Source organism: Glandiceps talaboti, chromosome 2 (assembly GCF_964340395.1).
Source record: "Glandiceps talaboti chromosome 2, keGlaTala1.1, whole genome shotgun sequence".
In the NCBI taxonomy this organism is placed as follows: Eukaryota; Metazoa; Hemichordata; class Enteropneusta; family Spengelidae; genus Glandiceps; species Glandiceps talaboti.
The window spans coordinates 14,548,408-14,564,624 of NC_135550.1; the positions used below are offsets into that span (position 1 = coordinate 14,548,408).

A 16,217-nucleotide genomic window follows, 5' to 3' on the forward strand; every position below is an offset into this window, starting at 1 on the left:
TTTCACTCTTTGGATAATTGACTACTAAAAGCAAAGCTTTGCACTGATGCTATACCTGTGAGCAGACAGATGACCATTCCAACAAACTTTGGGTAATTTGGCTTACTTTAATATCACACATTATTGTGATGGTTACCCTTACTCTCACAAGACTTGCCTTGTTTCTGGTGAGTCTAAATTATTTAAATTACAAAGAAGTGAGACAAGGGTTGTAACTGGATTTGTTGTTGCTTATCTGTCTTATCTGTGGCAAAACTTTATCAGCACACTATTGTTTTTCTTTTAATTAAAAAAACAAATAAAATATAAACTTTGTCATATATTTGTGTAAAATACTGATATAATTATGTGTAAATGTAAGAAATTCCTTCTGCAAAAACTGTTTTTCCAATAAAATTTGAATTAAGTGGTGCCAGAAATTATGTAAACATTACATTTACTGTATACTGTAAAACAACGGGTACTTGTGCAGATCATAAAACTTTCATTACCCTGAAAACTTCGAAAGAAACCTTCAACCCTGCATGCAGTCAATAACATCAGCCAAACACTTAAAAACAATTACATCTAAAAAAATCACATATTGGTAATATCCACATCAAGTTATCATTATGATTGGTACAGTGGATTTTGACTTTAAAACTTATGTTGTTCACGTGCGCGCACACACACACACACACACACACACACACACTTCTTTGACTGTACACACTGAACTTAAGAGGCAGTGCAGCAGACTGCAAAGATAAGATCGACGGACAGATTTAGGAAGAGGGATTCGAAGAGGAAGATGCTTTGACATATGAAATGTATGATTGGTTGGTTGGTTGTCATTAACTCTCAGTGGAACACTTTCAAAACTCAAAGTTAAAGAATTGGACAAATACCTTGAAAGACATAACTTATCAAAGAAAGGGAAAAAAGACGATAAAATGAAAGCCATTATGGCCGACTGTCTTCGAAAGTCAGTTGTTGACAATGCAAAGCTTTCAAAAACAAAATATTGTGTTGAAAGTGTGCCAGATGACAGTGATGAAGATGATGTTGTAATGAGAGACCTTGGCAGTGAGAGTGGGGAAAGTGACTGTCAGTCAGACTGAATCAGCTGTTGTGACAAGGGGGTAGAAGACCTGGCTCATGGCGGAATGCTCTTAATAAGTATTGTTACTGAAATGAAGTTGTTTTGTAAGTACCCCCAATAATCATTAATAATACAATTGTAGCAATATAAATAATATAATTTCCTCTCTTTAATACCCATCACTTCATGTATATAATGGAAACGGGGGGCGGGGTCATCCCAATTTCTAAAGTCAGGTGGTGGTGGTGGGGGGGGGGGGGGTCATTGATTTTTTTCCTGCAGGATGGGGTGGCAGTTGAATTTCCACTTCTTATCAACCAATTCCTCCCCCCCCCCAACCGAAAATAATGACGGCTCCCTAAGGTAAACTCATGCCATTATACAGAAATGCCAAATATCAATTTCAGAATTCTGCGCGGATGTATGTGTTAAGCTTACGCTTGAAAGGTTTCCCATTCTGCACCTTTTAAATGTTTTATGTTACTATTTTTTTCAGCGCCCTGAGAATTCGACAGGTTAACGATCAGCTGATGAACGTGGAACGGGCTTTTATCGATCCACTTGGCCTACCGAATAGGAAATTTCTAAGGTGAGTGGGTTTTTTTTCACCATAGTTAAACTTGAGATCTTAAGTGTGTGCCGCATATTTAACAAGTGACAAGTTTGGCTAAGTTATCGAAATTTTAACTAAGAGGCTTTATTCTGTATTGAGTGACAAGGATGTCAACGTTGACTAAGGCATAATTTTGGATACACTCTATGTTAGGGTATTACTGTCACAGCATTAATATATCATACTGATGTTGCCGTACCTTATATTTACAAATATAATTACTAATTTCGTGTGAAACAACGCACTACTGTACTTCGTAAAGGATGTGTGCTCGCGAGTGGGAATTTTCACCTTGCCCGAAAAAAAGGTGGGGGAATGTACATGCCATCGTTACCGTGAAGAGGCCTTGTAGTGTTTTGACGTGTTTATTCGTTGACGTAAAATAGGCCTGGTAGTTATAAGGACGTATATATTCGATGTCGTAAATAGGCACGGTAGTTTTACGGCATGTTTACTCATACTGAAAAAACTTCCTTCAAACTGGTTGTCCCTCATTTATATCGATCTTGCATTTTCTTCAGACATGTGGTATATGCCCCTAGCAGTACAAACTACTACGCGGGATCAGCATTCCCCGGCATCATAGACGCTATGTATAAAATAGACGAAGCTGAACCAAGCCAATGGGAAGTTGTCAAACAACAGATGGCTGTTGTCGCTTTCACCATCCAATCGGCGGCGACGGTAATGATGGACATTGCCCTGTAAACACTGACTGGCTAATGTTGATCCAGTAAAATGGGGGATTTGTTTAATAAAGTTTTCTGCTCTTCTATGTTATTCAGTCGTTGTAACGTGTTAGTGTTGTCATAAAGGATTCCAGAGGACTATAAAACATTTGTCATAAATCTAGTTTCGGGTAGTGAAAACTGCAAATTGTATCAATCAGTATATACAGTATCCAATCTTGAAGACTTAATATTTACCTGTAGATTTTAATAGATCGCGCAAAACAATGCAATAGTCCGGTTGTCATGGTATCTAACGTCGTCAGTCAAGCAAGTATGCCATGGTAGCTAACGTCATAGTTGATGAAACATATTCAAATGGCCGGATCCATAAATGAGTAAATCGTGAAAAGTGACCATATAGTTGAGATATGATATACAAGGAACTGCAAGATACTTTGAACCTGTGGACTAAACATAAACATGCGACAAAGCGGGAGCTGCAGTGGTTAGTTGGCAAATTAAATTGGGCGGCAAAAGTAGTACGCCAAATTTCGTTTTGAATTGAGCCAGCCGTTTTTTAGAAAATATTGATACAGACAGACAGACAGACAGACAGACAGACAGACAGACAGACAGACAGACAGACAGACAGACAGACACAGACATTTCACCCCTACTATAATACCTTCCTTGTGGATCATATTATGGTCGAAATACTAGCGTCTTTGTTTGGTGAACAAAATTAAAATTTAAGCCAAACATATGCGGGAACACTCTCGAGACAGAACTGCGACTGATGAAGGACCCAACAGCCGGTCTGAAACGTCTTAAAACAAGAGTCAACTAAGTATCGACCAAGGGACGTATCGCCAATGTCTTCCCTGCAATAACCTTGACAAACTGGTAACTTGGCTAACTGACCGTTAAACCAATTTATTATACCAAACAAAATTATAAAGTTTGAACCAGCTTTAGAAAATGCTTCCACTTATCAACAAACTGATCTAACAACCCATAGTTGGTTATGGTAAACGAAATGTCATACACTTATTTAATATTGATGGTGTTTGGAGTTCCCTTCAGGGTGACCCCCCCCCCCCCGCAGCCCGAAGAAACTGACCGGTCCCTTAAGTTAAGTTGTCTACACACAACATACAGACAGAAGGACTGGTACAACACCAACACAAAAGCCAATGACCTTATAGAAGTGCTGACCTTCTATTCACTCAGTTCCACAATTATGGTTAACCTTACCTAACCTATGAATAGTCATTGTCTACAAACAATGGAATACCCTGTCCCCTGCAAATCCCACTAGACACAGCAATCTATCTTATACAATGACATCAAGGGTCACTATTCATTCGTGTCAAACATTTCACATAACATTCGGAATTCAACTAGTTAGGTAAGTGTTTATTTTAGTGGTCATTTATGGTGTTTCAGTTGGATTCTGTCTCCCAGACCCAGGTATTAAGTTATCTCAAATCAAGGTTTTTCAATAGCGAAATTCATCCACCTGGTTTTTTTTTCACGGAGAGTGACTTAATTTGTCGTTGATGGAAATTATCGAATGACTTGATTAAGATATTGGAATTCAAGCCTCCTTTACCAGAAAACTGTGAATTGAAATTTTCTGGGTAAATATTTCCGATTTAAGAACTGGGAGTTTGCTTTTCTAAAGTTTCAGCGAAGAAATACATAGCATACTAAAAATAAATGTTCCCGTGGCTCAATACTGACAGAATACCAATTAGCTGTCTGACTCGTCTACCATTATATAAAGAAAATGCCTATGCATTGACAGTGAAAGGTAGGGGGAAAGCTTGAGATGGGAAGATGTGCATGGAGGATTTTTACTCTTATAAGTCAATTTTGAGACTATTCAGACATTTTCTGACAATAATTTCCAAGCTTTACAAGACGGCAATATCAAGTATCAGAAGCTATTCTTTATAACTTAACATAAAAAAAAGCCAATGACCTTATAGAAGTGCTGACCTTCTATTCACTCAGTTCCACAATGACTTATGGTTCACCTAACCTAACCTATGAATACTAGTAGTCATTGTCTACAAACAATGGAATACCCTGTCCCCTGCAAATCTCAATAGACACAGGTTTAAAGCAATCTATCTTATACAATGACATCAAGTGTCACTATCCATTCGTATCAAACATTTCACATAACATTCGGAAGTCAACTAGCAAACACCTCGGAACTTAACTAGTTAGGTAAGTGTTTATTTTAGTGGTCATTTATGGTGTTTCAGTTGGATTCTGTCTCCCAGACCCAGGTATTAAGTTATCTGAAATCAGGCTGTAAGGTTTTTAAACAACGAAATTCGTCCACCTGGTGTTTTTTTTCACGGAGAGTGACTTAATTTGTCTTTGATGGAAATTATCGAATACAGGGAAAGAATGACTTGATTAAGATATTGGAATTCAAGCCTCCTTTACCAGAAAACTGCAGTGAATTGAAATTTGCTGGTTAAATATTTCCAATTTAAGAAACTGGGAGTTTGCTTTTCTGCATCAGAAGTTTATTAGCGAAGCAAGCAAAAACATAGCATACTAAATATAAATGTTCCCGTCGCTCAATACTGACAGAATGCCAATTAGCTGGTTGACTCATCTACCATTATATAAAGAAAATGCCTATATGCAAATATTATGTAGAACAAATCCCCTTTAACTATTACTATCGGGTTTTTGTTTGTTTGTTTGTTTGCTTGTTTGTTTTATACTTATAAATGACCATCAATAAACACGTTATTACGACTGACAATACTATGTTTTACAGTGAAGACACAGTTTCAGGAAAACTTAGTGTGTTGAATTGTATTTGTGAACTCATTAGAGTCCCCCCCCCCCCGTAATTGCGGTCCAGTCCCTTACCTTGGGTGTCTAGTTGGGAAATTGTTCAAATCAAAATGATATTATACCGCCGATGTGTGATTTGGGTCAAAAATGTGATTTATCATCAAAAAACTTAAACTCAAAAACTACTGGGCAGATCGGTCTGAATTTTAGTGGAAACATTCTTAGGAGTGTTTAAATCAAGAATTGTTCACGGCATGATGATTCCATGAGTGATATGCAAATTGGGGCTAAAATCTTAATTCCAAAACTACTGAGCAGATTGGGCTGAAATTTAATTGGGGGGGGGTGCATCTATCGGGGGTGTATAGATGAAGAAATACTAAGCATATAATGATTTTATCAGCGATATGTAAATTAGGTGTAAACATACTCGGTCAATAAGCCTGAAATTCGGTGAGGTGTTTCTAGAAATGATATTCTGCAGATTTTGTTCAAAGCACTTGGACACAATTGGCCCTACCAACCATGACCACGCCATTAGCAATAACCAAATGCAAGTATATTTTGCTAAAATAACAACATCATCTGGTAGGTGAGTAAACATCCAAAAATGTAGGCAAATATCCCTAGAAATCATGACTACGTCCCATAGCAACTACCAAACAATTGTGTACTAGTATTTCACAAAGATAACGACAGGGATTCTTAGACAAGTGAACAAACATTCAAAAAGTGTATGCAAATGTGCCTAGCAACAAGACCACGCCCATAGTAAAGCCAAATGATAGTATATATTGCAAAGATAACAATATATATTAATAGACAAATGTATGTAAATATACCTAGCAAGGTATGAAATCATTGATGATATTAGTATCCCATTTTCAGAGTCCCTTTGGATAAAAACTCACTATTGGCGCAAATAAAAATACTATGGGTATTATTTATAGAAAACCTGGAACTTCCAATTGACTCATTTGCAAATGGCATGGAAAATGCTTTATATCAGATTGCTTACTGACAGCAGACTTCAATATTGATTATTGAAAAATCTATTCAGAGGAAACACAGGCTTTACCGTAAATTAGTGACCTTGACCCCAGACTTAAGATTAATTATAATATCTAAAGAAACACTCTGACAAGCTTGCTCAGAAAGACTAAAAAAAATATATTATAGTAACAAATTTAGAGACTGTCATAATGATACTACCAAATCCCGGAAGGTTATCAATGAGCTCTTGGGAAAATCCCAGAGCACTCCCATGCAACTCCCTAGTAAATTAATAATCAGTGAAAATACCACAACAAATTCTAAACCAACTATTACTGAACCTCTCTCATTGTTGAAAATTTCAATACTTACTTTTCTAGTATTGGGAGAAACTAGCTGCAAATTTCAACAGTAATCTTGACTACAGAAATTATTTGAGTTTCTCTCAAACCAAAACACTTTTTTTACATCCAGTAGATGAACAGGACGTCATAAATGAAATCATGTCACTTGATCCTTCAAAATCAATTGGGTGTGACAATATTCCTGCGCGTTTATTACATGATCAAGTTGGTGCTATTATAGCACAAAATTAGCCTTAATTAATTTGCTTGAAGAAGTTTTACAAATAGTTGATGGTGATGTGGTGCTAGGCATTTATCTTGACTTTTGATACCATCGATCACACCATCCTTTTAGAAAAGCTGACTCACTATGGAATTAGGGTTTGCCCCTCTCAATTGGTTATAAAGTAATTTAACAAATAGGAAACAGTATGTAAATATAGATATTTACACTTCTACTCTTAATGTCATTAGCCATGGAGTCCCACATGGTTCCATCCTTGGACCTATTTATTTATACTTTATATAAATGATCTTCCTGATTGTTCTTCATATTTTAAATCGAAGCTTTTTGCTGATGATTCTAACTTTTTCCATGCTTTTACCGACAATGTGAACATCAAAGAAGCAAGTACTAAATCTAATGATGTAGTGAATTGGTGTACTGCTAATAGGCTTACCATTAGTCAAGAAAAAACAAATTATCTTTTTATTTCTTCTCATCAAAAGTCTTTTCAAAGGTTGGGGGAATTCAAATCAACACTAAAAATATAAACTTTAATGAGGTTTATCACGTTACACATTTAGGAATTGAGATTGACAGTCATCCAACTTGGAAGTAAAATATTAGGAACGTCTGTGCTAAGATCAGTCCAAAAATTGGTCTCATCCCCAAACTTCGCCATTTTGTTCCAAAACATATCTTGGTTTTACTGTACAACTCTCTTATTCTTCGCCAAATCTCTTACTATCTAGAGGCAGCACCTACCCCGCAGCTTTACTGCCTGTTCACAAACTTTGAAGAAAATGGTTAAACTTATAACTTTTAGTCTGTTTCAGACACCAAGTGAACTTCTGTTTAGGCTCCTAAATATTTTGAAAATATATGAACAATTTCAATACTAAGTTGCGTCATTTATACATGATTTATTTTTAGGAAATTTACCTCATAGTTTCACTGACTATTTTTCCTTTCCAAATCATTCTTACAACACTAGGTCTGCGACAAATTCACACCTCCTTGTGCCAACAAGGAAACTTAGACTAGGCCAATTCTGTTTTAGCTATCATGGAGCTAAGATTTGGAATAAGTTACCATCGATTAAGATTAAGATGTATTAATAGTAAAAACTAATTTAAGAATGCTCTCAGAAGGTATGTTACTAACTCACAATAGACAGTCGGTGATTCATCTCATTCGAGAACATCACTACAAGTATATATGTTTGTATTTGTTTAACATGTTACCCATTTAAATGGGGATTGGCCAATGATTAGCATTGTTTTTGCTATTTTGTCATCTCCCAGTCAAACAGTTTTCAAACCCATCAGGTCTTTTCTCTCATTTTTCTTTCTCTTTTTTTATGTATCTGTATGAATTTCTTTCTTTCTTGTGATGTAAGCGTATCCTTTATATGTGGCGAACAAGTAGACCACGCCCATAGCAACAGCCATTTGATGATGTATATCGTTAAAAATAACATCAGGTATTCATAGACAAGTGAACGAACATTCAGAAATAAACAATTTAAAAAAATGTACAGTTGTGCTCCAACGCCATTTCAATTTACTTTTCTCATTTTAACGTGACTGTTAATGAACGTTTTGCGATCTGTCTGTTTCTTCAGGAATGAACCTGTATATTTTCTTATACTAAACAAAAGAAACATTTTTATTTAAATTGGATCTATTAATAACAACATAGGTACAAACACCAGTGATGAATAACAACATTTCGTACAGATCGAAAGTGAGCAGCAAGCTGTCGGAAAATGTATTTCTGTTTATTCCAAACATCATAGGTGAGTATGCATGAATAATATTGTGGCTGAAACAATGCAGTGGGGAAGGCATTGTTTACAGCGTGTATGCTAGCTTGAATGTTTGAAAGTGGTCATATGGATGAAAATAGGTATTTATTTTGGATATTTTAGCACAACTGAACTGAGGTTTGATAATCCGTGGCAATCATTAAAATCGTTTCAAAATTTTCCAGAAAAGGCAATCAACAAAACCCTTTACATGTCTATTTTCCTTTACGTCGTGGTACAATGTATGTTGAACAATTTTTAAGAGTTTGTTGACAATATTCATTTTAGCAACTGTATTGCAAACACCATATTATTTCACATGAGACCCATTTCGTCGTTTGAGCCTCGTATCGAAAATCATTGTCATGAATATTTTACCTGGTCAGTCCAATAAATTTGTACAAAATAACAGCAACACTGGTTATGCCCAAGAAGCTCATTTTGACTAGATTTTGCAAAAATTTATAATTTTAATGCCAAATTAGAATATTACCAAGAAGTATACATGCAGTGTGTGTTTGCGTGTGTGTATGTGTGTATGTATGTATGTATGTATGTATGTATGTATGTATGTATGTATGTATGTATGTACAGGTGTGTGTGTGTGTGTGTGTGTGTGTGTGTGTGTGTGTGTGTAAACGACTTAAAATCAAAAACAGCAAGACCCATTACCTTGGCAATTGGTGGGAACATTACATAGGGTATGTAGATGAACAATTGTTGAAATGAAAATGATCGCGTCAGAGATGTGTGTTTTGGGTCAAAAACGTTATTTTTGGTTTTAAAAAAATGAACTCTAAAACTACTCAATTTGGTTTGGATGTTCTGTGCAATGGGTAGATGAAAGACTATATATACATACATACATATATATATATATATATATATATATATATATATATATATATATATATATATATATATATATATATATATATATATATTTATAATATACCTAGTGATAATGCTGTGCCATGATTCGCTAGAATCAGTCACGTGATAGGAAAATAGAATGACTATTTCCCTGGGGAAATAGTTCCATCAACTATTACATGGTCACATGACCACCGCACGTTCACAGCAGGTCAAAATGGCAGCTTCGAACGATGTCGTCTGCCAACCTCAAGAAGGCCGAGGGAAATAGCATGTGATTCTGGTAACTCGGGTGTAATAAACGGGTGCTATAGCCCTCGTGGCCAGCCAATATGTGTTCAATATATATATTTTTGTTTATCTGACAGGCTATGCTAGGATAATCCTCAACATCATAGCATTCTGGTATATAAGAACAGATTATGTCGTAGCAGCCGCATGTTATTTAAGCAGTGTGTTATTGGATGAATTCGATGGCTTTGCTGCAATGATGTTCAACCAATGTAAGTATAAATTAAATACACTGAAAATGTATAATCAATACTTTCTCACTCGATGTATCTTACATGTCAAAAGATAAATAAAACCACGAGTTTAATACAAATAGATGTAGCCTACCTGTAGACTTGAAGGACTATCTCTACTACACTATGTATGTATGTATGTATGTATGTATGTATGTATGTACGCATGTATGTATGTATGTATGTATGTATGTATGTATGTATGTATGTATATATATATGCATGCATGTATGTATGTATGTATGTATGTATGTATGTATGTATGTATGTATGTATGTAGGTATGTATGTATGTATGTATGTGCATGCATGCATGCATGCATGTATGTATGTACAAATGTATGTATGTATGTATGTATGTATGTATGTCATCAAAACGTCAGTTAGGATAGCAAAATAGTGTAGTAGCGATAGTCCTTAAAGTCTACTGGTACGAAGGCTAAAACAGATGTTGAAATCAAGACATCATGTCAGTAAAGACAACGGTTTGGGAATCCTGGTAAACACAATAAGGAAATCAGATAGCGCTGACAGAGTTTCTCACGTACTATACTTTTGGTTGGGAACCTCGGTAAAGCGACCGGGGAAAGTGGCTATATTTTACCTACTTACCAACCCCATTAGATAAACCACTAAACAGATCATTCTCATTCACGAGGTATAAAATACAGTTAACTCACAAATTATACAATAATGAAACCAAAATACCATTTGTTATTAGCAGGCAGAAAATACAATGTTTGCACATATTCAATGTTGAAAACTCAATATTATAGTAGAGCTTTGTTACTCTACATAGCAATCAAATACATTTTACACACATATCTGTTCAATGCGCAATTACTCAATAATACAATTCATTTTGATATTTTACTAATATTCATACATATATAATACTGCAATCCCCTGTTGATTTGTAGGTACTGAGTTTGGTGCAATGTTGGATCATCTGACAGATCGTACAGGAACCATGTGTTTGTTGGTTACATTGGCATACTTCTATCCTCAGTGGATGTTCGTCTTTCAAATGAGTATGACCATTGATATAGCCGGTCACTGGCTGCATTTACACAGGTCAGTATCGCAAAGGGCGTTGATCACTGGCTGCATTTACCAGCAAGGTTAATATTGTAGTTATACTTTATTTTTGTCAAAAAACACCCGGTTTATTAAATTCAGTACGAACGTGCATACAGGCTGATTTACGCCTACGAATTGCAGTTGGGCTAACATAAGGCCTAACAAAAGCAAGCGACCTATCGGTCAGAATAACTCCGCTGGGTTTTTGTGTGTGGTTTTTTGTAGCATAAGAAGTGGTTCTGCTGTTCAGCTCTTCCACTACGCAGTTTTGTTTTAGCAAAGTAATAAAGTGGTTGGTATATTACACTTTGTAATGTAATGACCATCTCAGTTATATTTTATTTTGTAGTTCTAAAATGAAGGGTGTGACCAGCTATAAACTGATTGACTTGTCTGGGAATCCTATCCTACGACTCTACTACACTTCCAAGGTTAGTAACTGTATAATTATGTTTATCCCCGCTGTTAGTGACAGCTAAGCGGAGCTTAAGGGTTTGCTTGATTCTCCGTCGTCGTCTGTTGTCCGTCCATTTTTTTCCGTTTTCATCTTCATCTGTAGATTGCTGTAATATTTTGTGTGCATGTGCCTATGGGTGGGTCTATTCAGATTTGTTCATGCCAGGTTGATATGAGTTCTATTTTTAGCAATTTTTGTATTAAAAAAATATTTTTCGACCTCCTCAGAACCTGTGGTCAGTTTGCCTTGATATTTAATGTGCATGTACCTTGGTTAAAATTGTACATGCCAAGTCGATATGAGTAATTTTCTATTTTTGCCGATTCTTCGGGGTGGGGTGGGGGGATGGGTTGTTTTGCTCCCTCACAAGGCTAAAGTGGAAATTGCTATCTTGGAGTCCTGGCTCATAGCGACTGACGTCATGTTTTAGAGACAAGCTTGAATACTAGTACCCGTTGCTGTATTTTGTTCGAACTGTACATCTTTCATTAAAGAGTCATACTAATAGATTGAAAGTTTCCTGGTAGCAAATATTAACTTGGAAAAATAATGTCTTTCTTTGCACTTCAATTGCAGCCTGTGTTGTCCTTTATGTGTATTGGAAATGAGTTATTTTATACATCACTGTACTTGTGGTATTTCACTGAAGGACCTCAGAGTAAGTGACACAGTCACAATGGTGACACTCACCCCATATCACAGTTTCTGAGTTTACTTGTTAGGGCATGTTTTGCTTAAATCATTTGGAATGGCTAATTGTATATGTTGGTTGCCCATTAGGGACCGGTCAGTTTCTCCAGCCTGGGGGGGGGACCGGTGGATTTTGCCATTGGGCCGACAAAAAGTCACTGACACCCCCCCCCCCCCCGCCGCCCATTTGTAAAACCAAAAACAGGCTGACCCCCCCCCCATCACTTAATTCTAAAACATGATGCCCCCCCCCCCCCATATACCATATTCACATAACAGGTATTTTTTTATCGTGACTCAATGTGGACTGCTTGACTTTCTCACAAATACTTTACAAGCTCCTGGGATAGCACTATCACATAATTATTGACAACACAGGGTAAATATATCAAAATGGAGTTTAATAGCATCTAGACCGTAAAGGAGGATAGTGGGAAAGCTTGAGAAGGGAATTAGCCCAGTCAATCTAGACGAAATTGCAACAGAAATAATTTTTAGCGCATGGTGCTCAGAAGTTTATCCTGAATAACATATCAAAAGTCTAGAAAAATCTAAGTGGTGGAACATGGTTAAAAATGATTGTACAACCATTACTATTGAATTTAAACAGACTTAATGTGTGTATTTTTAATTACTTTAATTAAGGACAATAATTACGTATGACGTACAATAAGTATACATTTTTAACACCCCTGTGAGTAGAACGTCTATCATTAGGTACTGATGTGGAAAAGTACTTATACCTCGATTCTATCAATATCCCGTCACTGTTGCTCAAGGGAATGGCCCAATAAACAGGCATATTTAGTCACATTAACATTCATTCACAGTGTCAAGTCAGATATGAGTATAAATAGTTGTTAAATACAAACACAGTGAACATGCTTGACTACAGAATGAATGGATAGTCATGACGTCATTACTCATATTTATTACTAAGCTGAACTAATGTTATAATGCTTTCATAGCCCTAAGAAACCCTGAGCTTTTAATATTTTGCAGTGTCGTGGAAGAAATATCGGACCTGGTTTGCGAGAATGGTCGTACCTATAGCTAGCCCTCGTATTTTCCACTTGTGGTGATTACATTTTCAAAGCTGATAATAACGGACTGAAAATTTCGCCAATGGCCAGGTTGATCACAGTCATTATGCACATTAATCAGTATGTAAATAGACACACATTACATTAATTTGATGTAGCCATGTGTTAATTTACACGTTATTTACATATGGTTATGTAAATTTAACTCTATGGGGTGCTGGATATCGAGTTTTGGGGATGTGGCTACCTGAATCGTTTGCGAATTAAGACAAGTGGAGAATACGAGGGCTAGGAGGTAAGATCAGGTAAATACGTATCTCAACAGCACAGTAAACAGGCTAATGTTCCTCTGGTTCCCAGTTGCATTTCGCAAATGGCTCAGTCACTGCATCGTTCAACTCCAGCAACTTTGTCACTGGGGGCGCACCCCATACTGATATTTCAGATGGAGCAGAAAGAGGTCTGTTTTGGTAAGCAAGACTGTCATTACTTCAAAATTGTCTCAAAACTTGGTACCAACATATGTGTGATGCTTATGTATGATAATCTGTAATTGCATTGAGTACTTTTTTATGTGCCATGTGTATTTAGGTATCATACTTTAGAAACTCGCACTCATCAAAGTGTTCTTGATTTTTTTTTTCAAAGTACCACTCATCTTTTGGGCGTGTGGACTATGGAAATTATTATTTTACATGACCATGCCAATTTCACTGGTGAAGACTGGTATAAGTGTAGTTCACCTTGTGGTGGCCAGCCAAAACATCGCCATTATCGACGGAGCAGAGAGAGCCCGGGCAAGAGAAGAACAGACTAAATAAATAGAATATCGTTGATTCTCATGAGACATGTATTAATGAGCATAAAAAAAGTTAACCTGTCAAAGTTTAGAGTTTAAGGTCAATGCAAAACAAAAGTCAAAGTTCAAAGTTCAATTCAAGTCTTTTCAATAGTCTTAATCTATATCTACATATATTCTGTAATAGTCTTGATGAAATCATGATATCTGGTTGCACGAATTAATACATCAAGTTCTAGGATGGGGTAATGCTATGGGGAACTTGCACAAAATGCAATTAATACATATTTTACATGCAATATATTTTTACATTCTATGGTTGCACGAAATATTTTTAAAGAATGTTTTGGCACTCTTTGATGAGAGCACGTCTCTTTTTGATTGGGAACCTTCATTTTTTGATTGGGAATCCCTCATTTTGAGAGAGCACGCCTTTTTGTCCTAGTCGGTCACCGTATAGGAAATGGCCATAAACAACTGACCGACTAGTAGTAGTACTTCGACCTAACTGGATAAGGCTTGGGTCAGAATTTACGGCAGGGGGTGCTGGGGAGAAAATATTTTGGTCAAGATTTGTTTCGCCTCAAAATTGGTAGGTAAATGAAGAGAACAATATTGCAAAGGTACAACGTTTGGATGTTCAAAAAAAAGTGTCCAGAGACAGAGCGACAGAGAGACAGGGACGGAGAGAGAGAGAGAGAGAGAGAGAGAGAGAGAGAGAGAGAGAGAGAGAGAGAGACAGACAGACAGACAGACAGACAGACAGACAGAGACAGACAGACAGAGACAGACAGACAGACAGACAGACGGTATACACAAATACATTCGCATGGCTGTCACCTACATCATCACTGAATATAGGTTTCAGAGGTTATTGCGGCAAAGCCGCGAGAAAGCTTTAAAGTTACTCGGTAATAACTGCTTCTGAGGTTTAATTTGGTTCAAATCATGAGCTAAATATTGCGCCGCCCCCCCCCCCCCCGCCTTCATACTTTCGGGTGAAATCCCCGCCAAAATAGTTGTATTTAATTTCCACAATTATTTCTGTATTCATTCACTTCTTTATTTCAATAAAATCAATGCATTTACTTTATTGTCAAATTAATTTATTTTATTATAATTATTTCTTTATTTATTCACTTATTTATTTTAATAAAATGGATGTATACTTTATTGTCAAATTAATTTATTTCAATTATTCTTATTTAATATTTCCACAATTATTTCTGTATTTATTCACTTATTTGTTATAATTATTTCCTTATTTATTTATTCACTTATTTATTTTGATAATATAGATGTATTTACTTTGTCAAATTGATTCTAATTATTTTGCAAATTATTTCATTATTTATTCACTTATTTATTATAATTATTTCCTTATTTATTTATTCACTATTTATTTTAATTATTTTGTATTTTGTTCTTAATTTGCTTGTTATTTTTATTTTTCTACTATTAATTCAAGTTCAATTACAGTATTTCACTTATGTCAAGAAACTTGCTTATTTAATCATTTACCTTTATTCCTTAACATGCAATTAGTTTTAAAATTTATAATTTCATTATTTAAGTCTGTATTTTGCATCTGATTTCACTTTTCCTCGCCATTATTAAAATTTTAATTCATTATTTCATTTGCCTAGTGAATTTAAACATTCGCAGCAATATATTTTGATTATGATGTTCTCTTAAGCTTATCATTAAAATATTTTTTCAATTCAGTATTTTGTTATTTAAGTCTATATTTTGATTCTTATTTGTGCTTTTCATCAATTGTAATTGTTTAATTTATTCACTATGCTTGCAAACCATGTTCCGGGGCCAAAGATACGTCGTTCATGACGTAGTTCACTGTTAGTATATCAAGTATGGCGGAAAGTGTTGATAGCGGACCCCGGTTTGCCGTAAGATCTTGCCCACACAAACCCACTGTAAATACCGACCGCAGCCTAAATCATCGCTCTGAACCTGCGTTGTACATTGTAATTACCAGAGAAACATATCAGACAAAATAGTCAACGAATTTTTTATTGTCGCCATATCAGTGCAATGAAATTCACTTCGTATCTTCAAATGAAAGTTCACCCTGTGCTGATAATTCGATGTTACATTAAACTTTTTGATCCAAACACAAACTTGAAAATTGTCAATTGTTGTAAATTTTCGACTGCGTACTTCAGTCTTTGTCAACATA

General features: G+C 35.8%; 2 protein-coding genes across 5 annotated transcripts in view; both read left to right on the forward strand.

Annotated features, from left to right (window-relative positions):
• The window catches only part of LOC144444566 (putative N-acetylated-alpha-linked acidic dipeptidase), a 15,140-nt gene extending 12,738 nt beyond the window's left edge, over positions 1 to 2,402 (forward strand). The window contains exons 14-15 of the mRNA XM_078134040.1: positions 1,578 to 1,670; positions 2,216 to 2,402. Coding sequence (XP_077990166.1) covers positions 1,578 to 1,670; positions 2,216 to 2,402 — 280 coding nt within the window. The remainder of the gene's footprint in view (positions 1 to 1,577; positions 1,671 to 2,215) is intronic.
• Positions 2,403 to 3,722: 1,320 nt separating this feature from the next.
• LOC144453344 (CDP-diacylglycerol--inositol 3-phosphatidyltransferase-like) lies at positions 3,723 to 14,691 on the forward strand. Of its 4 annotated transcripts, XM_078144613.1 has the most exons (8): positions 4,469 to 4,600; positions 8,450 to 8,546; positions 9,797 to 9,931; positions 10,872 to 11,025; positions 11,381 to 11,462; positions 12,065 to 12,146; positions 13,582 to 13,691; positions 13,870 to 14,000. In XM_078144613.1, exons 2-7 carry the CDS (start codon positions 8,465 to 8,467, stop codon positions 13,656 to 13,658), a joined length of 612 nt encoding a protein of 203 aa, XP_078000739.1. In that variant the 5' UTR covers positions 4,469 to 4,600; positions 8,450 to 8,464; the 3' UTR covers positions 13,659 to 13,691; positions 13,870 to 14,000. The 4 variants fall into 4 exon arrangements, with proteins under 4 accessions (XP_078000738.1, XP_078000739.1, XP_078000737.1 ...); XM_078144612.1 differs by lacking the exons at positions 4,469 to 4,600; positions 13,582 to 13,691 and adding an exon at positions 3,723 to 3,773 and having other exon boundaries at positions 13,870 to 14,691; XM_078144611.1 differs by lacking the exon at positions 13,582 to 13,691 and having other exon boundaries at positions 13,870 to 14,691.
• Positions 14,692 to 16,217: the final 1,526 nt, after the last annotated feature.

Bases quoted from the DNA above. Each gene is read 5' to 3' on its own strand.
- LOC144453344 (XM_078144612.1), top strand. From the start codon at position 8,465: ATGAATAACAACATTTCGTACAGATCGAAAGTGAGCAGCAAGCTGTCG. The intron at 11,026-11,380 runs GTCAGTATCGCA...TTTATTTTGTAG, and splicing joins CACTGGCTGCATTTACACAG to TTCTAAAATGAAGGGTGTGA. The intron at 11,463-12,064 runs GTTAGTAACTGT...CTTCAATTGCAG, and splicing joins GACTCTACTACACTTCCAAG to CCTGTGTTGTCCTTTATGTG.